The following is a 23,529-nucleotide window of genomic DNA, read 5'->3' as shown; positions in this document are numbered from 1 at the left end:
CAATTGGCTCGTTACATGGACTGGACTACAGATACGCGGGTGCAGCAGACCAGAGGGGGGAAATTCTTTATATCCAGACCCTCTTTAGCTCCTCTCTTCCCCTCTCAAGAGCACAGGACAAAGTCTAAATGCTCAATTAGTTAAATAAATATTTTATCCTTTAAAAAGCTTCTCTCAAAATGTAAACTTTTTTCTTCTCAGTCACAGAAATCTGTTGATGTGCAACAAACAGGGGACATCCCAATACTGGATTTTGTTCAGTAAAACTAGCTCTGCATGTTTTTTTTTCTTACCAGTTGTCTTTATTGCAGTAGCTTCTTTGAATCTTCACTAATGACCAAATTTCCCACCTGCAGGAGGCAACAAATAGCAGTGAATGCTTTTGAATAAGAACCTGTCAGAAAAGCAACAGAAACAATATCTCCGTCTTGCAGCTTGCTGTCTATACAGTGCTATAAGGCTATGCCCTAAGATATTTATAGCACTTTGTAAGTTGTGATGTGTCTTTCCAAATGCAGTTAGTCAAACTGATTGCTACGTAAGCCTGTCCTTGCCCACTGCTTCCTCTGAGACCGTCCGGACCAAAACTGTCAAGAACTGCAAAGATCCAGTGTGGAATGAAACATTTTGCTTCAGGATCCAGAGCCAAGTAAAAGTAAGATGCACAGTGCCTTTGTTTTTCTTTTGGGGCAGAGATCTCATTGTGTGATTGATATGTATAGCATCCTAAAAATCAGTATGTGTGAGGGACTACAAGGACGTGGGTAAGAGGATGTGGAGTAGCATGCCGCAGCAAAATTATTTTCTGCTATATAAAAGCAAAACAAGCTATTTCACAATTGTTCATGTAATCTCCTGTCACTTTTCACTTTCTTTTTTTCCTTTTTGAAGTTCCTGCTTTTCAACAGTAAAGGTGAGAATTTTGGAGTAAATTGAACAGCATAAAAGACATTAATGAGCTTAGTAGTGGAAGCATCACAGTGCTGTTCTTTTTTACTCTTCCTTTAGAACAACAACCCTGTGATACAACTATCACAAAATAAAGTTTGCAAAAGACCAGCTGAGCTTTTACCATTATAATAAATGTAGAGCTTCAGAAGATTTGCAAGTCCCACTGTCCACTTCCTCTAAAAGACAACTTTGGCATCAGAGTCTAGGGGTTCACAGAGATCAGGGATAGGCCAAGTAAAGCCCAGCTTACTTCACACCTGGGGAATCAAATACTGCTTTATAACTTGCACCCTTCATTTCCTAGCACTAGTGGCAGAGCAGGACAAGAACTTTTCTGCCAAGTGCCAAATCAGCAGGGCAGTCCCCCAGCTCTCTTGAGTGTCAATAAACTCCTCCAAAAGGGTATTCAGAATAGCTCAAAGTGTTGCTACACCACAGGGTCTCCAGTGAATGATCACACTTGCCTTTGTCTGCAGAAGTTGCCCATGATACAAGTTCTCAGGCTTCCTTCCACAGAGTTAGGTGGTACTGGTCCTCTTTAGTACAACTTTCAGCTTTAACACATCTGCCCATGTACAGCTTACATCCAATGCTTCCCCTGCATCCTAAAAAATCCCTGTGTCTTTTAAAATAGCAATGGGACACAATTCCACTGAGCCCTGCAGGTTTGTCATGGAGGTGAAAGGTGAGAGACAAGCATTGCAGCATGGGAACAAACACCCACTGTCCTACAGCTCTTGCACCAGAACACCCATTCCTTGCAATGGTTTGTGGCTGACAGGTCTTTCAAAACTGCAATAACACATGTACAGCTGGAAAAAAATACCTTGGCTACAGGAAACTGCTGGAACTAGTCCCTCACAGTGTAGTGTTTGGGAGAACCTTGCATTTACTGTGCAGTAACTTAGCAGCAGGAGACAAGACATGTGGCATTAGCCCCTATAATTTTCAGTGTGTAGTGACAGCAGCATGGCAGCTGTTGCTGTGGGCTGCACAAAACATGTCCTGGGGGATCTGGAACAACCAAAGCTCTCTGGCATGTCTGTCAGTGCTGCCTTTCTGCTGTCTGGATTCAACAGACTTAAGTTAAAGCTCTTACAGATTTCTTTCCAAACGCTTCAATTGCTCTGTTCGTTACTCACTGACCAGAGCCAGTCTGCTGGTTGTTTTCTCCTTGCCTGTCTGGTGTATCATTGAGGTATTCATTTTCCTAAATCCTAGGAGCCAGAGCTCAGTAAATTCATGTAGTACACTGTTACTGTGGAAGAGAAAAACTTGTTCAGATATGTCAGGCTGGTTCCCATCAGGAGCAGGAGTGTTTACCAAAAATCATTTGTTTAGATGAGTGCCTGACAAAGCACAGATAGTGAGGGAGAGCTTCCAGGCTGGCACTGTGGGCAGCACTCCCCTAGCTCCAGGAGTGACACCCTGCCTGGAGATGGTTGCACGCAGCCCCACCGAGAGCTGGCTCTGCTCAGTGCTTGGCTCCCAGTGATGCTGCCCTCATATCCTCCCTCAGGAGTGGGTAGAAACAGTGAACTGCACAGAGAACCCCAGCTGCTTCCCTCACAGCATCCCAGCGGTGCAGCCGAGGTCTCTCTTAGCCAGCCAGCATGCTGTGTGTGCCCCTTCTGGCCAGTTGGGAGAAACCAAGGGACTTCAAATCAGTCACTAAGAAAATAAGGCAGCTTTTCCAGCCAAAAACGGGCAGTCTCTTGCAGAACCACAGCTAGGAAAGCCAATCTGCTCTTCATTGTATGCCTGCCTTATACAAACTGCAGACTGCTCCTTTTAAGCATACCATCTCCATCACCTTCCATAAACTTTACAGGTTATTTATAGCTGGCCTGTAAACCAAGCTGCTGTGGCTGCTTTCTGCCTTTAGTCTCTATGTTTCTTAGCAAGCATGGTGGGCAGGAACCCAGTGCTGGCTTGTCAGCCACAAGCAGGATTGTTTTGCTGTCTAAGCATAGTGTGATGCATTTACGTATATGTCCATGAAGGGCAGCAACCTTTCTGTCTTCTGATAGCAAACTGCAAACCCAGGTTCACTACAGCTTGCTATCTCTCACTTGCTAGTTTCTTACAGAACTGATAGATGTCAGCATTGAGTGTCTGGATTCTGGATCATCTTCCTTTCAGTACATTTCAGTTAAATCAGTTCCTTTCAGTTAAATCTGATAGATAAGTAAGAATCTCTGAGATAAGAGATTCCTGCAATTCACATGAAAATGAGATGCTGAATATATGGAGAGGCCTGAATTATTTCCCCACTGAGAAAACAGGCATTTATGGTAATTTGCTCAGCCCTCTGGAAGGCATCTCTGAGCCAGCCCATGTGCAGCTACCAGCCAGGCACAGCAGGGGCCTTTACCACTGCTGTACATCCAAACAGGCAGGTGACACAGGAGGGAGAGGAGATTGGTGCAATGGAAGGAAGGAAGAGGAGATTGAGAGGTGTAGCCTATAATCCCATGAAAACAGCGTTTTGTTCTGCTGTTTTCTGTGCATTTTGTCACCAACTTCACAAAATTATAGCATTTTCTGTAGATTCTGTGGTAACTATCTGCATGTGATCCATTTAATAATAATTTGCAGGATATAATTACGTAACATGCAGCAGTTATATGGTGCTTCCTTAATGTATTTTAATCCCTGCTTAAATCCAAGGATTTATGTATTTATTTATTTATTTACTTACTTATTTACTTATCACCAATAGCAGTAAATTCCTGGCCACCAGATGGTTTCCTACAATTCAGGGAAAAGTGGTTTTCAATATGGGAGCTATGTGTTCAACTATTCTGCTAGCCTTTGTAGTTTAAATTAGGGGAACATCTACAGGAAATCCAACTAGGTTAGGTGGAGAATAGATGTCTTCAGTTCTGGGTAGATGAAAGGTTGTGCATGCTCTCTTACTTCTCCCCATCCTTTCTCCGTCTTCCTTAACATGCTGAGAATATCATCTTGTGCCTCCATAAGGTCTCAAAATAGAGATGTTCCTAATCCTGTAGTTCTTTTCACAGAATATTCTTGAGCTGAAAATCTATGATGAAAATGCAGTCACTAAAGATGACCTTCTCTTCACTGTCCTCTTTGATGTTGCTAAAATCCAGCTTGGAGAAACTGTTCGCTTGACTTTTCAGCTAAATCCAAAGGTAAGGAGTAAAACTGCCTTGGCCAAAGGAAGGAAATTTTGGTGTTACCTCCAAAATAACTTATTGTAAAGCGATTGTAGGTGGGAGGGTTTACGTGTTCAGCACTTCATGTACCTTGTAAATTGCCCTCCAAGCCTTGCTCAGCAAAGAGGACAAGGTTTGCTTCCCTACCTTGAACATAATCCTGAAAGTTTTTACTACCTCCTCAAACCTCTTCACAGAATTTTCTCATCTTTGTTGTTCTTGGCTGTGTTGCTCAAATAGGTTTTGTTGGAGATAAAAGACTTCATCACCATTGCACAAAGTTTCTCTGTTAGAATTTCCATTCCTGTGACCAGCATTTGTGAGTTTGGGCATACTCTGGTACAGATGTTGGAGTATTCACTTAAAATCAGATACCCTGCCCTGTAAGTCCTTTGTATATACCTGAATATAGCACAAAGATCCATGCAGAAGTGCTAAAATGCATTGATTGTCAATTACCGTAACTGTCTCATTATTTCAGTGCATCTGAACCCATACATGATGACTTCAGCATGGGATTTAGATACTTTTATAGATTTGCTGATTCACTGACTTTTTGTGTAGGGTATGTATTGGTATTCAGCTCTATGGTGATATTGGCCAGCAGCTGTCTATAACTTATCTGGTGACTGGTCAATGTATTGTCTATGTTATAGGAGTTCTTTCGATCAGAAGAATGAGAATGCCCTCTGCTGTTCAACAGTATCAGTCTTCTGATAGTGTTACCCATAAAAAAACAAGGCTTTAGACAGTTTTAAGCCAACACGTATTGCAGGCATAGGATGGGGGATTGCCTATGTGGCCATTTTACTCTGCCTTACCATTGTATGGACAAGTGCAGTCAGTCTGGGAACTGATGGTTAATAAAGGAGGGAGAATAGTTACCAAATCACTCTAACTGGATTGCTTTCACTCACCTGCACATACCATAGAGCAGGAGTAAAATTTGATCTTAAGAGCTGTTTCAGGAGCCAAAATAATCATTGACAACCATAACTAGTGAGAAAGAAAATGAATTCTGAATGTTTATAATGAAATGACCTTTTACAGACACAAGAGATGCTGGAGGTTGAATTTGCATCAGAGAGCATGTAAGTAAAACCCATATGGGACCAAAGAACTGTCTTTTGCAAAACCAAGCAGTCAAGCATATGCTAGCATTTAGTATAATATAGTTTAAGATGCTGAGCATAACAGCAATAGCTGGTGTTTATCAAGTTAGTTGCATATTGGCTAAAACTTCATGTTCCTTATCTACCAAAAATTGTTCTGGACACTAATTCATCCAATTATTTCCTGGAAGAGGGAGAAGGATAGTAAGAACTGCAGCCCCTGTGCTTATTACTGCAATTATTTACAATTATCACTAAAAAAATAAGGAAGAAACTTTCAGATGTCTGTCAAAATTAAAAATCAATGACGTATTTGAGACTAAGCTGGACAAGGCAAACTTTAAGGCAAGTATTCTATGATTCTATTATAGAATCATAGAATCATAGAACAGTTAGGGTTGGAAAGGACCTTAAGGTCGTCTAGTTTCAATCCTCCTGCCATGGGCAGGGACACCTCACACTAAACCATGGCACCCAAGGCCTTGAATAACACCAGGGATGAAGCATTCACAACTTCCCTGGGCAACTCATTCCAGTGCCTCACTGCCCTTACAGTAAAGAACTTCCTCCTTATATCCAGTCTAAACCTCTGCTGTTTAAGTTTTAACCCGTTACCCCTTGTCCTATCACTACAGTCCCTAGTGAAGAGTCCCTCTCCAGCACCCCTATAGGCTCCCTTCAGATACTGGAAGGCTGCTCTGAGGTCTCCACGCAGCCTTCTCTTCTCCAGGCTGAACAGCCCCAACTTTCTCAGCCTGTCTTCATATGGGAGGTGCTCCAGTCCCTGATCATCCTCGTGGCCTCCTCTGGACTTGTTCCAACAGTTCCATGTCCTTTTTATGTTGAGGACACCAGAACTGCACACAGTACTTCAAGTGATGTCTCATGAGCAGAGTATTATTCTTTGACATTTGTTTAAGAATGTATTTATGTAATATTAGTTCTGACAGCATATTTTTTCCTCTCTTTCAGTCCAGTTCCTCCTGAAAAGCTTGTCACTAATGGTGTATTAGTGGTAATTTTAAACTATTTCTCTTGTATGCTTGTTTTAATGCTAGCGATGGGAATGGTGAATCTGACAAGTACCCCAACACCTCACTACAAGCACAGCTGAATGGGAGGGACAAGGGGGCCAGGCGCTGGCAGCCATCCTCTTGTATTGCTCCCAGTGGGAAGATGTATTAGGAAAGAGTGAACACAATCACTGGGGATACCCAGACAACTGTCCACCACCACCAGCTGATAATGAGCCTTTTGATGAAGCCTGAAGTGCTCTTTCATTGACTTAATACCTCTGTGTCATTTCCTCTTGGGATTTCCCTTGGGAAGCACTCATGGCCATCCAGTTTTCCACACCTCCATGGGATAATATGGAAGTTGCTTTCTCCACTGCCCCTAACTTGCTATTTAGAGGAGGTAGCACTTGGCTGTCCAACTTCACCAAAGCAGGGCTGCAAGGGTAGACCTGTGATTTGACTGACCCATCAGTCTAGCTTTGGGAAGCCTCAGCACACCCACATTCCTCCCCCTGTTATTTCCTCTCCCTTTCCAGCCCCATCACCATGGATGGGCTACCACAGCCATTTTTCTTTCAGCTGAAACCTGGCATATTTTCAGAGTGCCAAGGTATTTATCTTATCAGCCTAATAAACATAGGGTAGACAAGAACCAGGTGACCAGAGACAGACAGCACTGAAGTAACTGAGATGTGGAATGTTTTGTACACTTAATTCTCTCATTCATCCATGCTACAGTCTCGTGAAATTTCCTGCTTGGAAGTCCTAGTGGACAATAGACAGATGAAGAAAGAACCTTCAGGTTAGATTTTAAACTTAGAAACTAAAAAAATATTATTTTATGGTAAATTGTAAATTTCTTTTTTTTTTTTTTGTCATTTTCTTATCTGGCAGTTTTCCTACTTGGTTCTTACAACTAGAACAAAGGAACTGTATGTTAATGAGTATTTACAGGATCATAGATTCAACAATTGTAGTGTATCTATGCTAACTATAAAACCTGGACTTTGCCATTCAAATGAATTTCTAGAGTGGCGAAAAAATCTTACCAGTGCTGTAGAATAGAATCAAATCTATATTCCTCTATTAATAATCTATATTTTCTCCAAATTTCCTGTATGCCTGAGTTTCTCAAACAGCTACTGAAGTTTTATGAGCTCTTTTGGATTTTTTTAATTTTCTTTTTTGTTTGTTTTTAACTTCTTCTTGTAATGTTCCCCAGTTCAATAAATAGTCTTGCAGCTTTTAAGCATTGTTGAATGTTTTATATGTAAAAATGACAACTTTTGAATGACTATTTCATGTTCTATTTCTGAGATCGTTGTAATTAACTTCTCTATGTGTTTTTAATATCTTTTCTTCTTAGAAAAAGACTTCTTGTTCTCAGTGAAGGGATCCTATGAAGAGAGCCAGACCCTGTCACTGGGCTCTTCCCGGCAAACTGTGAAGCCCCTGGACTTCCATTACATCAAGTATAGCCTGTCACAGCTGCACATGGCTCTAGCAGAGAAGAAACCTCATTTCCCTTTGGTATGTGATTGTTAGTTTCAGTAAGCACAGTAAACTCACAGTTTTCTATACTTGTCTGAAGTAAAAGGAATGAATTCAATTAAATCCTATCAATTATTTTCAGTTAAATCCCATGTTTCATTATCTTTCACTCTGGAAGAACATTGTATCTCCTAAGACACCTAAATATTAGATGTCAATTTGGAAACTGCTAAATAGTGACCCCATTTGGTAGAGTAAGAGGGACACAGTACTTTTTTGTGGTGTATACATTGAATAGTTTTCTACATTATAATTTCTTTCTCAGTGTACTTCAGATGAACAGAAAAAAGACTGCCATGCATCCCTCACTATTCCTCTGGATTCACTTCCCTTCAAGGAGAAAGTAGCAGTAGCAAAGGTGATTGATAACTCTCTCTTTAGAATAAAAGTGAGACTATGGACCAAAGATCAATGGGCATGACTTAATTCAATCACTGTAAGTAGGGGTTAGATATATAACTGCTGGTGCCCTTACATTCCTAACAGAGATGGTTATGGACCTGTACGCTTTCATATTAACCAAGTAGAACCAAAATACAGAGCCAAATGTTTGACAGAGGGATTTCTGTGACCAGCTGGGTGACTAATTCACATCAGAGTCAATGCAAACCATGAGGCAAGATAGGGAACACTGGCAGAGATAGTTCTGGTTTTTTTATTCTGTACTTCTGCTTGTTTTTTTAGTATGAAACAATTTAAAGAAAATAAAGAGAACTTGGAGAAGTCTTAAAAATTGGATGGATTTTCTGATTGTTACAGCTTTGTGATACCAACATGGCTCTGAGAAAAAGTGTAGGGCTTCATGGCTGACTGAATGGAAAGAAAAGGACAATAAAATCATCTCCAGTTATTACAGTGTGTTTTTTTTTCCCTAGGATGAAACAATCAATTTAGATGTGAAGTCAAATGACTGGTAAGTAATTCTGCCTTTGGGTTCTGTGGTTGTGGAAAAAAAAGATGCTGCCCAGCCTTTTTCCCTTCTTACTTTTCTTCTGTAACTAAGGGATTATATTATATTCACCCCTGTATAACCCATGTTAATTACCCATATCCAGAAAGTGAACATTGTCAACTGAGGTGGGTGAAATTCCTTTATGACACTATGCAGGAGTTCCATTCAGATAGAGAGAATACTCCTTTTTGGTTGCAAAGTCCATGGAGCTGCAAGTTTAGAAAGAAATGTGTTTATACTTCCCTTACTTGTAAAGAATCTGGAGTATTTGTATTTATAAAATCTGGAGGGCTTCAGGCAATAAATCTGAAATATTCCACTGTTTTTAGTATCTGTAGATGGATTGCAGTATTTATGTTAGATACTTCTTGAAAAGCAGTGTAGCAATAAACAATATTTCTGGTTTGTGTTTTTTAAGATTTTACAACTTTTTTGACTTAATCTTTTCTCTGCCTTGTCTATACCATCTGTGATGTGCTTTTGTGGTGTCACAGCAGCAGCTTTTCTAAGCCTAACAATAGAGTTTGTGATTCATAAGGATGAGTCCAGACATTCATTGCAAGTGATCAAGTGTATCCTATTTAACTCTGAGCTTTCTTTGAGGTCACAAAACTTAGATGTTCGTTTGGAGTATGATCTGTGTACAGAGGAGAAAAATTTCATGCAGAAACGAAGGAAGTTTGTGGCTTCTGCTCTGAAAAAAGCTCTTCATTTAGAGCAAGACCTACAAGACCATGAGGTATGGGGAACACCATAGAGACTAGACTGTGCTGTGGAACAGCAACATGTTATGCATGCAGATGTTTGTGTATTGTTCCTTAACCAGCCCTCATGTATTTAGTGTCCCATGTAAAGCATTGAGAAATGTTTAGATGAAACAATGTGAGAGCATGGGTTGTATTGAACCCACTTGCTACATGCCCAGAAAACAAAATGCCATAAATCAGCATTTTCCCTTGTGATAGCCTTACTCTCTTAAGCTGAGCATTCAATCACCAAGTCCCCATAAAGCATTTTTTATTATCAGATTTTGGAGGGGACAAACAGTTAAAGTGACATATAACACTGACTGATGAGAATGTTTCATATCAGACGCCCCTGTTGTTCAACATCTTAGTTGTATCATCACTAACAGCACAAAGGCATTCAACATTTTCCTCTTGCCTGTCTGATTGAGTTAGGGTTTCTATTTGTTCATGTCCGTAGTGGCATGAGGAGAGCTGGTGCTTTAGGGAGGGGACACAGTCTGTGATCAGGCACTTTAGAAATGAAGCTTTCATTTGAAGAGTTCTTGTCACCTTTGGTTTTCCCTTTGCTCAGGACAGCTGGACCAAAGGCCTATTAAACATTGTATGACAGAATGGTTTTGGATGCTATAAACAATGTTCCTGTTCACAAACTGATCACATCAATATATTGTTTCTCATTAGAACACTAGTTTCTGTGGAAAAAAAAAGTAGTTTCTTTAATATAAGAATTTTTTAATGCAAATTTCAGATTTTCTAACAAAAGAATTTTTTTTTTCACAGTCAAGTAAACTCAAATCAGAAAATTTTGCTTTAACCTGAAATGCTTGGTTTGAATCAGGTCACTACTGAGTATTTCCTTGATGCAATTGCCTGAAAATGTGTATGGGAAATGTCATTTGTCTCCACCCAGTGGGTTTCTTGGAGGAATTTGTTTTCCTGTAAGACAATTCAGATTTCCATGCAACTAGCCTTTGTGGTTCATCACTGCAGTTATACACTCTAGGTACTTTACAGGAAATGTAATATAGTCATTATACTTGAGTTACAAGAGAGGATGACATCTGATTGTTCTCAAAATGAGCTCTCATGAGATGATGTTCCACTAAGGAAAATGCACTTTAATACTGAAAAAAACCAACAACTTTTGAGCTATTTTGGTAAGCCAACATGTAGCAATTTAGAATCAAAACTGATTGATCAAAAACTGTCAAGATTAGCTAATTACCAAATTTTTCTTTTTCTTCCCCCCCCCCCCCCCTTCTGTGCAAAATACCAGATTTTCATCTTTTTCTCTCCTGCTTAAGAAATGGTGAAATGTTGGAATTTCTTGTGGAACAGAAATGATGCAATTAACTCAGCTCTGATCACATGTGCTGGTAAACTAAGTTATTTACCACTGCCATGTCGATATTTAAACAGGTACCAGTTGTGGCAGTCATGACAACAGGAGGTGGCACCCGGGCACTGACATCTTTGTTAGGCAACCTGTTGGGTCTTCAGAAGCTGGGTCTCTTAGATGCTATTTCATACATCACTGGGTCATCTGGTTCAACATGGTAAGGAGAATGAAGAACATCATTCATCACCTCAATAGTCTGCTGCGTGAGAGAATTTTCTTCTTTATTTTAGTAAAGGAAGCTGTACTACTTCAGTCTCAGGTGTTTTTCCTCCTGCATTAGGAGCACATTGCTTGAGGCAGCAATGGCTGATGTGGAACAATGTTTTCCTTGACCCTTTGTTTCATCTTTAGGATCTTTCCTAGTGAGTGATCCTGGTGTAAGACATAGAATCATAGAATAGTTAGGGTTGGAAAGGACCTTAAGATCATCCAGATCCAACCAGCCTGCCAGGGGCAGGGACACCTCACACTAAACCATATCACCCAAGGCTCTGTCCGACCCTGCCTTGAACACCACCAGAGGTGGAACATTCATAAATTCCTTGGGCAGCCCATTTCAGTGCCTCACCACCCTAACAGTAAATAACTTCCTCCTTATATCCAATCTAAACTTCCCCTCTTATGTACAAGTCATGGACTTGCACATAAATCAACTTAGCACAGAGGGGCTTTTTGCAAGTCCTTAGGTTTCAATAGTGGGGCAGGTGTGTGTGTGTCCCTAAATCAAAAGATCTTTTCAATAATAGAGCCCAGAAAATGTTTTTTAATGAACCTCAGATAGTTCCTTTGATGTGGTCCTTAAATCCAAGTCTAACAAGTGAAGGTGTCTTAGGCATATGATAACATATATTTCCTTTCTTTTCCCCAGGACCCTGTCACACTTGTATCAGACCACTAACTGGTCACACGAGGATCTGTCCAGACAGATTGGTGAAGTCCGCAGACATATGACCAAGTGTAAACTAAGCTGCTTTTCCCTGGAGAGCTTGAAGTACTATGACAAGGAGCTAAAACTGAGGAAGCAAGAGGGATACCAGATCTCTAGCATTGATTTATGGGGGCTTCTGCTGGAAAAAGCATTAAGTGATGGGGTAGTGTGTCCATGCTTTCCATAACAGTTACTGAGTTCTCTTGTATCGAAATTTAAGTTCTAGGGGCAAATGCTAGTCTGAGAGTGTGCCAGCATTATCCAGCAGATGATTTCTGCCGACTAGCAAAGGGGTTTTGTCCCCACGTATCTCTCAGCATGTAATTAGCAGCCCAAAGGGTAATATGTAGAACAGAAAACATGTATCTTCTACCAGTTTGAGTATCTGATCACCTGACAGCAGAGTCCTGCTTTTGGTTTCTTTTGCTCTGTTCCTCCCTGTAAGAACTTGTAAAGTGGATGCATTTACTGAAAAGAATGAAAGACCATTGTACCACAAAGTATACCACTTGTAATTAAATAAGCTTGTGTGGATGTGTAAATATTTAGATCACTCTGTGGTTTAAAAAATGTGTGGACACAAAGTGAGTGGAGAGACTAAGAAAACTAAGACGGGAACAGCTATTTATGTTGCTGTAATCTTGCAAGCCCATACACCATGCCAAGAAGGTCCCTTGGTTTTGCTCTTTCTCTGTTTCTGGTCAATTCACAGAAGAACAACCACAAACTCTCAGATGAGCGACAGGCATTGAGTCAGGGTCAGAATCCCTTACCTATCTACATGATCCTCAACATCAAAGAAGACTACAGCCTTCCTGAGTTCAAAGGTGATGGCAAACCTGATCTGTATCTGGACTTGGTTGGTGTTCAGATAAGCTGCATTATCAGTTACTGCATGTCCTGCAACCCCATGCACTTCTGAATCATATCACTGATACTCAATTCCTTTTCCTCTGTAACTACTTCCATTTCTAGATGCTGTGCCTAGGCTCTGGTAAGAACCCATCTATGGGCAGGACAATTCTGGGGGAGGTAATTACGGACAGCTGAAGTACTCACCATTCAAAGGCTATTTATTTACATGTGGGGTAACTTAGGCTGATAGCTTTGGTATCAACTTCACTTATGTCCTATCTGGAGAGGCTTGTTGGGAAGTTCTGCATGAAAAAGTCTGGGAAACATTACTGAGTGAACAGGTGAAACCAGCTGAATGATAGCTTCTTACCCTGAGGAAGACCAGTCTGTGATCACCCTGCTGAAAGGGTTTGTCCTGCAGCTGCCTCCTTGTCATTTCAGAGCCCCTCCTGCAGGGAAGTGGGGATTGAGATTTTAAAGTTAACTTTTTGAGTATAAAAGTTCTTTTTGTGTCTTTGCAGAATGGGTGGAGTTCACCCCTTATGAGGTCGGGTTCTTAAAATACGGTGCCTTCATTCGTGCAGAGGATTTTGGCAGTGAGTTCTTCATGGGTCGCCTGATGAAGAAGCTCCCCGAATCCCGCATCTGTTTCATGAAAGGTGATGTGCTCCACTGTGAATATTTGAATTGCATATGTATGTACTGTGTTTTTGACATAAAACAGACCCTACATTGTACAACTAGTGCTCTGCAACATGCAGGACTGAAGCAAAGTGTGCAACATGCTGCTCTCATGTCTAGCTGAATTTTATAGACACTGGAAATGAGCTAAAAAATAACTAGAGGAAATTTCAAATAACACTATTTACTGTTGCTTTTGTCTTGGATGGTGGCTCTCATGCCTGAAGAATCAGGGCTGCTTAAAGAGGTTAGACTTGTTTTGAAATGAGCAGCAGAGTTCCACATGGAAAACATTTGTATTTTGAAACTGGAAACTTAAAACCAAATGTACCAATGAATGGTATGATTTTACAACAAAAAAAACTATGTTGTGATTGAGTTTGTTTAATTGTCTGAACTGTTACTGATATTTTTGCAAGTTGAATACTATTCTCTTTGTGACTTTGTAAATGTGATTAATTCAGTGAGTTTTGTCATCCTTATTTCAGTAGAGAGTAGCTTTCAGTAATGCCTGAAAGGCAGCTTAGCAGTTTTCATGCAATTCTTGTGTTAATTTTGTGTAATGCTAGAACTCTCTACCACCCCACCTTGTACTTAAGTTCTCTGGATTCAGGTTGTCTGCAGGAGAGTCCATTTGCTTTTAAACCCCAAATAACAGATGTGTTACATGTAAATAAGCACGACACACAACAGGACAGCAAGGTTTATCACAGAATCATAGAATCAGTAAGAAAGGGTTTACTTATGTACTAAAAAATCCATAAAACCAGCAACACCATTCTTTATCTAGTAGTATTCTTTATCTGCTGTGCAGAGAAGTTGTGCACCTTTCTGTATGATGCAGAAGGAGCCCAGAGTCATATTGATGCAATCATGAGAAAATAGCTGGGCATAAGGAACAGAAGACAGCGCTTAGCCACACAGACTGTAAATCTCAGAGTTTTAATGACTATGCTTAGAGCTTTTATTGATGTCATAAATTAAGAGGTGGCTGAGGGAAAAGACTCAGAAGATAACACAGGAACCAAGAATAGAAATAAGTCTGAAAAGAAGAGGACAAATTCATGGTGGTTGGTGGCTCTGAAATGCAGTAGCTCAGATGCAACTGCAAGCACTGGAAGTGCCAAATCCAGGAACTTAAGATGCTGAAGAGTACACTGGAGAAGAGATCTTCTTGTATTCTTTCATTAAACACTCTGTGTAGACTTCCAGAGGTAGGAGGTAGATTACAGAGCTAGGTGGGACTACAGAGTCTTCTGAGAACATTGTGCCCCTGTTGCTGTTTCCCAGTGACAGTGGTGGAGTGTGTTCATACCCGAGGTGGCCAGGTAGGATGCATACCTAACACATCCAGACTGGGCTGAGCTCTGTGTTCTTAACTTCAGCACCTGAATTCATCTGGTGACAACACAGCCATGGGTGTGTATTTAGAAAGGATAGAGCGGAGAGTTAAAGCAACGTTGCCATCTAGTGATACAACATGTAATGCCCTTTTAGGTTGTGATTAAATCATACTACTAGTTACAATGTGATAGTTCAAGGATAAAAACAAGGTGTTATTTTCTGGGAGAGGCAAGTCTTTTTATAAGAGCAATGGCTAGAGCTGGAAAGGTTGGATGAGATCATGGAGATACAAGATCCTCAGGTTTCCAGAACAAAGACTAGGGTGCATGAAAGCTTGTATGCTGTTTTCAACTCTGTCAGCGCAGTAAAAGATACTGTCTCTCTTCATAGTTCTCACTTTAACAAATATAGGTACCATGAAAATACAGTGCAAGATGTTAGGAAAACATGCCTATATAATTACAACCAAGTTTCATGTGGAGAACAGTGTCTGGAAGATATTAAAATGCACAATATGTAACTCCCAGGGCCGGGGGAGATGGAAGAGTTGTGGATTGAGAAGGCACAAAGTAAAGACAGGAGAAATGAGAGGAGTTGCCTTCTCACTGTAGGCCTGGACAGAAGCTTCTCTGCTTCTCTGCAGGGAAATGGGGTTGTGTTGATGGAAACCACCCACTAATTATCTGGAAATGAAGTCTGTTTGCTGCCTAAGTGTAGAACCAGAGAACACCTATCTGATTTCTTAATTACATATTTCTAATGTTTCTCAAAAATGTGCTATTCCTATGGGGACTTCCTGTGAAGCAGAAGACACTTGGCTTCTTGTTCCACTCCACAAACAAGCCAGGCTTAAAAGAGAATTGTATTTCTGTCACTAATTAACGGAATGCACAACTATTGTACTGTGCAATTCAAATCACTGCATCCTTCACAATGTGTGGCTTTTGCAAAGATTTCACTGGTAGCGATTTCCAAGGCTTTGCTCAGCACTTCTCTGGCAGAGCTCCTCTCAGGACCTGTGGAGGAAGAAGTGCTTTTCAAGATCCAAGGGGTGTTTGGAGAGTTCTGCACCAGGGAGACATTTTTAGATCTTCTTTTAAGTGTGAGAACAAAAGTAGAAGAAGGACTACAGGGATGAGAATAACAGGGATAAGAATAACCATTTGAATCTTGGCTGCTCAGGAGCAGCCCCCAGACCTTTAACTGAGTGTGTGGTTGTATATGACATACCTTGTAGACCAAACATTTTATAGGAAATGGTGTGGTTTTATTTGATGACTGTTGCTTATAGGACAGAAAACACTGGTTTGCAGTGTGTGCAATGTACATGACAATGAACTACAGTGTCTGGCACAACGTTTAAAACTATTTAGGTTCCTCTTTGAGGACAGAGTGTGAGTTGCCGCAGAAGAACTTAATGCAGTTTCTGGTGAGAGTTTGGAAATCTTTCGGCTTTCTTATACCCGTCACAAAGCTGAAAAATTGTTTTTTAAAAGGGATGTTTTTCCATTAACACATATTCAAAACATGTTTTCCCTGTTCTTTACCATTGCACAGGCCTGTGGAGCAACGTTTTTTCCTACAACCTCTTGGATGCCTGGCATTCATCAGATCCTACAGAAAGGTGCTCACTGAGATGTACACAACACAGGACTATTGATGTTGGTTGGTTATGTTTATGTTCCTAATTTACCTGTTGTCTTATGAATCTTTAAACGAACGTTACATTCAGATGCATGCAGTGTGAAATACATGTGAAGGCTTTTTAAATCTTAAAACTGAGACCAATGCTGCACTACTCTTTCCCCTCTCCCCAAGGGAGAGCCAGCAATATCTAATGAGATTTCTTTTCTGAATTTCCTCATAACAATATTATTTCTATTAGTCTCCCTTGGACTGAATTTATGCAAGTGATGATTTGTCACTGAATATCAAACCACTGAAGTTCTTTAACAAATCATCTGCCTGAGGCCTTTCAGTGGCCCTATATGTAGTAACAAACATCTCAGTGTTGTGTTCCCTTTTTGCCTTGGCGAATGGTACCTTTCTTATGTTGTTGTTGAAGACTTGGATGTGACAATTATGTGGAACTCCATTTTCACTTTCTTTGATCCTGTTGTAAACCTGTATTCTCCTTAGAGGTGCTGGCTGTCCTTCCTGTGTTCAAATGTGGTTACCAAGTTTGGTTTATGGGCTTTTCATCACTTTCTTTACAGAAATGTTGCAGAACCCTAAGCTCAATAAATTACAATCTAGAAGGTCATTGACCCTCTTTCCCAATCTCATGAGGTGCCATTTATCACGAATAATATTCTCTGCTCTTTTCTGAGTGTCCAACTCTCCTGACAGCTTTTTTCTTTTCTTATTTTGAAAGAAACTTGTGCATGTTCTCAGCCTACCCTGACCTGCACACAGGGAGTCCACCTAAGACTTCCATCAAGCAGTAGATAAGCTTTCCAGCTTTAGGAAGTTTGTTGCCACTCTGACTGTTGTTCATTTCCTCTACCCTTCAGAAGGAGGTGAACCTTCCTCATCAGCATGTGGCCATGAGCTGGAGACTTACTTAGTCGACCCTGAATGTGGCATCATGAGCGTCATTCGGCAGGTCCTGTCTGAGCGGGTGATGGTTTCAAAGTTCTACAACTTCCTGAAGGGGCTCCAGGTGCACAATGAATACCTTCAGAGCAAAAGCTTCCGTATATGGAAAGGTAAATGTCACTGAATATTAGTTTTATCTGCTTATTTGGTTGGTGTTTTCATCAGCGAAGAAAAGGCAGACGATGACCAGGCATTATTCTTCACTTTGGGAAAAAAATTTCCAGACAATTGGTTAAATTTCATTTAGTCAAATCAGCTCCAAGACGCTCCTTGATTTCAGGGGAGGGCAACTACTGCTCACTGGGGACAGAAGAAAAGTAACACGAGAAGTGAAGGAGTGCTGTCTTTTTACCTAGGACAGGTCTTTCTTTCCTCTGTCAAGGCTGAGCTTCCACAGTGCAGCAGAGTCTTGGAAAGCAAAAGTAACGGGGAGACAAGAGGCATTTTCCCATCCTTATTAGCCAAAGAAATTGCTTCTTCAGTGAATCACTCATCATAACAAGTATTTCTTTTTAGATACTATACTAGAGAATTTCCCCAACCAGCTGACAGAAACAGAGAAGTTCATATGCTTGGCAGACACAGCAGGATACATAGATATCAGCTACCCACCACTCATGAGGCCAGAGAGGAAAGTGGATGTTGTCCTACACTTAAACTATGCTTCTGGATCACAGACATCGGTACGATAACTGCTATATTTTCTTCTATAATGACCACTGTCTTCTAGCTCTTTTAGCCCTCTTTAACTCTGGTTATCAAGGCTACACTCTGTACAGAGTGTTTCTCTAGAACTAGTACCGTCACTGAAGAACTTGTTTCTTTTGTCTTGTTATACCTATTTTAAGATATCCATGTGCAGTTAAATTAGAAGTAATTTATCCAAGTGTCTTTAGAACAGTAACTGGATTTTTTTGTTATTCTAAATTGTGGAGAATAATTGTCTTTTGACACCATATCTGCTGTTTCAAACACAAGCTGATAATATGGTCTATAATTCCTGTTATTAGATATGGACAAGGCAGAAGTTCTTGAAGACTTCCTGACCATTCTGCTAATTTCAGGATCTTCTCCAGTAAAACTGCATGTTTCTGTGTTTTAAGCAGCCAGGCCACCCTTGCTTTCAGCCATGAATATCTTATATATCTTGCACATAAAAGCAGATGAGGAGGAGGCAGTAGAACAACAACTAGTAGTGCAAGCTGGAGGCTGGGTCTGGAACTATTGTTCTGTTAATAATTAGTACTTAATATCTCATGCAAAAGACAAAGGCCAGAAGGAATACTGACAGTGAATGCTGCTCATAGATCTTTGTGAAAGGCTTTTGATGGATGTGTCGTGCATTAGGAAAAATAGAGGTGGTGGCAAAATTTCTGGTCTTTTCTTCCTTTTCCTCTTTGAATGCAGCCTTTGGAAGAAGCCTCCAAGTACTTCCTAAAGCAGGGAATCCCATTTCCGAAAATCCACATGAGTGAAGAAGAAAAGAAAAATCTAAAGGAGTGCTACATCTTTGAAGACACAGAGACCCCAGAGGCACCGATAGTGGTGTTTTTCCCACTGGTGAATGACACCTTCAGAAAATACAAAGAGCCTGGTAAGCCATAGGGCAGAGATGGTCCTCCCACCCTTTGGCTGTGTCGGGATGGGAGGCACGGTCTAGCATGGTTCCCTCCTTCCCCTGGTGTGGCTACCATAGCTGAGAAATGAGGGTGTCTGGGTAGCACAATGCAACATTGTGCCCCGCCTGGGAAGCAGAACTTAGGACCACATCTATACCCCCTTAATGCTCTTTCTTTATTTGTCAGGTGTGGAGCGCAGCCTTGCTGAGATGGCACAGGGCAAGGTGGATGTTTCCAGCATTTTTTCCCCTTACTGCGTAAGCAGTTTTACATACACAGAGGACGAGTTTGACAAGCTGATAGAACTGACCAGCTACAACATTCAGAACAACAAAAATCTGATCCTTCAGGCTCTGAATTCAGCCATAGAGCAAAAACGACAGCACAAAAGATAAATGCCAATCCGAGCCTCAGAAAGATGCCTGTATAACTTTGTTTTTTCCCTGCAGAAGAATCAAGCACTGTTCGTGAATGAGCACAACAGACTTACGAAACTACGATGACTTGCCTCAGCCTGTGGTTCTTCTCCACTACGTGGCAATGATAAATTGGTTAAACAAAATAATGATTAGTCTCATGCTTTATTTGTGTTGGATTTAACTGTCGGTGACCATTTTTTCATGTACATGTATGTATATGCAGTAAATCGACCATTAGAAAACAAGCGTCTTATTGATGAGCTTTTCAAATGCATGAGTGTGGGGCAGCAATAGAAATTCTTTCAAAATTCACAGCGTTAATAGAAGTGATACGTGAAGACAAATAAACTACAGATATTTAATTTTGTCCAAATCTAGTGCAACAAAAAAGTACATAATAAATGTAGGCAATTTCAAAGAAAAAGAGAAAACTGTATTTTCCTATGGTATCGCAAGAAATTTTGTTAAAAAGAACATGCAAACCTGAATGTAAAAGACACAGAGAAGCTGCAATTTCACATGGAAAACACAAATGATTGATACTTCTGAGTTTCTAAGTTTTATTAAACCAGAAATATTTGTATTTGGAAAATGCCTCGGAAGTGACTGTTTCAAACCCTGCTGTGAGTCAGGATCAGCTCATCTGGTGCATGTGTAAGTACTTAACCTGAGGTTGTGTTTTTTACTGAATGCTTATGGTATTTAGAGGATCCAGCTCAGCATCCACATCCCATTAATCTCAATAGGATTAATAGCATTTCTTGTTATTATGGGATGTGATGGTGCGAGAATAAAAACATCAAAAACTGAAAGGCAATTCAGATTTTGTGGTAAGAAGACAAGCTGAGTGCTGTACACTGATATCCATGGGTAATTGCATAACTTTGTCAGTCACTGACTGTATACAAACAACACAGGCTCTATGCAACTACTATAAATAGCACAAGGCAATTTGTCGACACGGCTTATTTTTGAGATGAAGACCGAAAGAATGATTTGCTTTATGAAGGATTTAAATAATGCAAATACTGTGCAAACCTGTTTGATTACAACAAAGACACTAATATATATATATATAAAGATACAATGCTTCAGTCAGTTTCAACTGATTACTTCAAATTTAAATGAAACACAGTAACTTGAATGTGTTGAAGTAACATGTATTGGCAAACACAGAGCTATAAATAATGAATCAGAGCCAAAATATGAAACAAATCCTTGATTCAAAATGAAATTTGAACCTCTAAAAAGCTGAAAAATTCTCTTCCCTTTCGCTACCATCATCTGTCTCTCCCAGTCCCTTCAAGCATTCCTTTATGTCTTCTCTTCCTCTAGTCTTTGTTGTCTTTGATCTCCCACACTCACCTCCCATGACCTCAGCACCCTTAGGGCTGGTGTGTCTTGCTGCAGCTGCTTTTTCCAGGCTCTCACACCTCCATTCAATTTGCAGCCCTGGTTCAAACCTTCAGTACAGTGAAATGGCTGTTTACTTGCTGGGTCTCATCAAGGGATCCTCTCTTTGTAATCTCTGCTGCTGAGTCATGCAGTCCCTTTTGGCATTGCCTCTCCTCTGTCTCAGCTCTAAATCCCTCTTGGGCTTCCCTGTTTATCATTATGACAAACCTACTTGGGGTGACACATACATTTGCTACTTCTCCCAGCTGCCCATCTTCAAGCTGGGGTTTTCGGCATCTTCAAGAGCTGCAAATAGAAAAAGAAGCGTGACCAGCATGTCAAAGGAGGTGATCCTGCCCCTCTATTCTGCTCTCGTGAGACCTCACTTGGAGTATTGTGTGCAGTTCTGGTGTCCTCAACATAAAAAGGACATGGAACTGCTAGAACAAGTCCAGAGGAGGGCCACAAGGATGATCAGGGGACTGGAGCATCTCCCCTATGAAGACAGGCTGAGAAAGTTGGGGCTGTTCAGCCTGGAGAAGAGAAGGCTGCGTGGAGACCTCATAGCAGCCTTCCAGTATCTGAAGGGAGCCTACAGGGGTGCTGGAGAAGGACTCTTCATTAGGGACTGTAGTGATAGGACAAGGGGTAATGGGTTGAAACTTAATCAGCAGAGGTTTAGACTGGGTATAAGGAAGAAATTCTTTACTGTTAGGGTGGTGAGGTACTGGAATGGGTTGCCCAAGGAAGTTGTGAATGCTCCATCCCTGGCAGTGTTCAAGACCAGGTTGGATGAAGCCTTGGGTGACATGGTTTAGTGTGAGGTGTCCCTGCCCATGGCAGGGGGGTTGGAACTGGATGATCTTAAGGTCCTTTCCAACCCTAACTATTCTATGATTCTACGATTCTATGATCATCCAGGTCCTTTGGTGACACCAAATTTCTCTGTCCTCCCATTCCTGTCTTTAACTATACCTGTTGGTTTCCATGGCTATCTTTTTGTTTGTTGGTTTAATAGAGGAAAGCCCCATTTATCCTCAATATGCCACTAAGGCATGCTCTGCTGTACATCTCAGGGGCTGAGCCCACCCCACCTCCTGGCATTCTGGCCAGTCCTATGCAAGTGGTGCATTCAGCATGGCTAAAGCTCTTGGACAAGAACTGGATTTTCCTGTCAATTCTCCCCTTTCAGTCCTCAGACATCAATGATTTTCTTCTTTCAGATACACCCACAGCCACCTCAGTCCCACAGCAAGGCCCTTGCTGCTACCATGAAAATTCTTAAACATCCTGCATTGCTGAAAAAGGTCTGGCTTAATCCTCCATCCCCCCATCCTTTTCCTGGGACAATGGGAGTGAGTGGTGAGGCACTGGAATGGGTTACCCAGGGAAGTTGTGAATGCTCCATCCCTGGCAGTGTTCAAGACCAGGTTGGATGAAGCCTTGGGTGATATGGTTTAGTGTGAGGTGTCCCTGCCCATGGCAGGGGGGTTGGAACTAGATGATCTTAAGGTCCTTTCCAATCCTAACTATTCTATGATTCTATGATTCTATATGTAACAATGCTTAAGTAATGCTCTTAAGCAGAGGGGAAGGATACCAGTGCCATCATGCCATCTGCAGTTGGTTTCTTCCTCTCCAGGAAGTTTTCTCCAGGTGACTGCTCTACAGCAGTGACCTGTTCTCCAGAATCTCATCTAGTCCGCACTCCTGATCCATGTTTAGTAGAGGTGCTTTGTTTGTTAATTAGGGAGTTGGTTAATTTGTTGGGTTCAACTTGCTTTTTATCATTAAATTTATTAATTAATTGCAGAAGGTCTTGGTTGTCAGTTCTTCTAGGCCAGCGTGGAGGCTTTCCCTTCTGGCACCTTTTGCTCTGCTTCAGTTGTTAAGGGTTTCCCATTCTTAGCCTCTGGGGTGTACTGAGGTATGGAAAGAATGCAGGTAACAGCTTCAGATGCAGACTTTTAAAATCTTTTTTAGCTTTGCAGGTTGGGAGTGTCCCCTTTTACAGGCAATAGGAGTAATTTAATCAAATTATCACTCCAAGGAAGGAGATAAACTAGGGGGGTTTAAGGGGGCAAAACACTGCAGAAATCCAGGCTCACACTGTATCCCAGTGTTAGCACCAACAGGAGTTAGCATGATATTTCTTAAGTGTTTTAAAAGACAGAACTCTTGGTAGCTGTAATAACAGGAACTACAAACACTATTACGGTGACCTCCTTAATTGTAAATAATATGTTCTGCATCTTTTCTGTGTCTGGCTTTTCCTTCTTACCTATTCATTATCTGTAGGTAAGTGAAGGATTAGCATGCAATTGCACCTTTGCCCCAGCCCTTCTGATTATCACAAGGGTGCATGGAGAACTGGGCAGCTCAGTGAGGTGAATCAGACCATAGGAACCTAAGAAAAGCAGCAGTGGGGTTTTTTAACCACTCATGAGGCATGTGCATACTCAGTCATTCTGATAGTCCTGTCAGGTAAGTGCTGCTGAGGAAACAGAAGCTAATGGGATGGTTGGCAGCACCATTTTACATTGTTCTGTAGCACAAAGAATGATCAGACAAAAGATTATTGCAAACAATCTGAGCTATTCGTTTGTGAGACTACAGGTTGCACCATGTGAATGATGGGAAATGTGTCTGCCCAGAAGGTACAGGAGAACATGGATGATAGAGCAAGACTCCCTTCTGAGCAACCCTGTGCCAAACCCTTGTTCAAATGTAAAGCTCTGCTCTGTGTGTGCAATATCCCACCATCTTATGAAGGTGATA

At 41.1% G+C, this 23,529-nt stretch overlaps 1 protein-coding gene across 1 annotated transcript in view; it reads left to right on the top strand.

The window, feature by feature from the left end:
- Positions 1-20,337, top strand: part of LOC101870928 (cytosolic phospholipase A2 epsilon-like) — a 33,231-nt gene extending 12,894 nt beyond the window's left edge. Inside the window, exons 3-20 of the mRNA XM_005143916.3 lie at positions 519-655; positions 3,978-4,109; positions 5,184-5,224; positions 6,218-6,260; positions 7,000-7,063; positions 7,628-7,791; positions 8,078-8,170; positions 8,688-8,725; positions 9,368-9,503; positions 10,933-11,069; positions 11,781-12,003; positions 12,553-12,667; positions 13,217-13,354; positions 16,278-16,385; positions 17,234-17,428; positions 17,835-18,001; positions 18,726-18,912; positions 19,124-20,337. Coding sequence (XP_005143973.2) covers positions 519-655; positions 3,978-4,109; positions 5,184-5,224; positions 6,218-6,260; positions 7,000-7,063; positions 7,628-7,791; positions 8,078-8,170; positions 8,688-8,725; positions 9,368-9,503; positions 10,933-11,069; positions 11,781-12,003; positions 12,553-12,667; positions 13,217-13,354; positions 16,278-16,385; positions 17,234-17,428; positions 17,835-18,001; positions 18,726-18,912; positions 19,124-19,332 — 2,327 coding nt within the window. The 3' untranslated portion in view covers positions 19,333-20,337. The remainder of the gene's footprint in view (positions 1-518; positions 656-3,977; positions 4,110-5,183; positions 5,225-6,217; positions 6,261-6,999; positions 7,064-7,627; positions 7,792-8,077; positions 8,171-8,687; positions 8,726-9,367; positions 9,504-10,932; positions 11,070-11,780; positions 12,004-12,552; positions 12,668-13,216; positions 13,355-16,277; positions 16,386-17,233; positions 17,429-17,834; positions 18,002-18,725; positions 18,913-19,123) is intronic.
- The last annotated feature ends 3,192 nt before the right edge of the window (positions 20,338-23,529 follow it).

Source organism: Melopsittacus undulatus, chromosome 4 (genome assembly GCF_012275295.1).
Source record: "Melopsittacus undulatus isolate bMelUnd1 chromosome 4, bMelUnd1.mat.Z, whole genome shotgun sequence".
NCBI classification, from domain to species: domain Eukaryota; kingdom Metazoa; phylum Chordata; class Aves; order Psittaciformes; family Psittaculidae; genus Melopsittacus; species Melopsittacus undulatus.
Note: the sequence above shows the minus strand (reverse complement) of the source record. Positions and strands in the feature narration are given on the sequence as shown.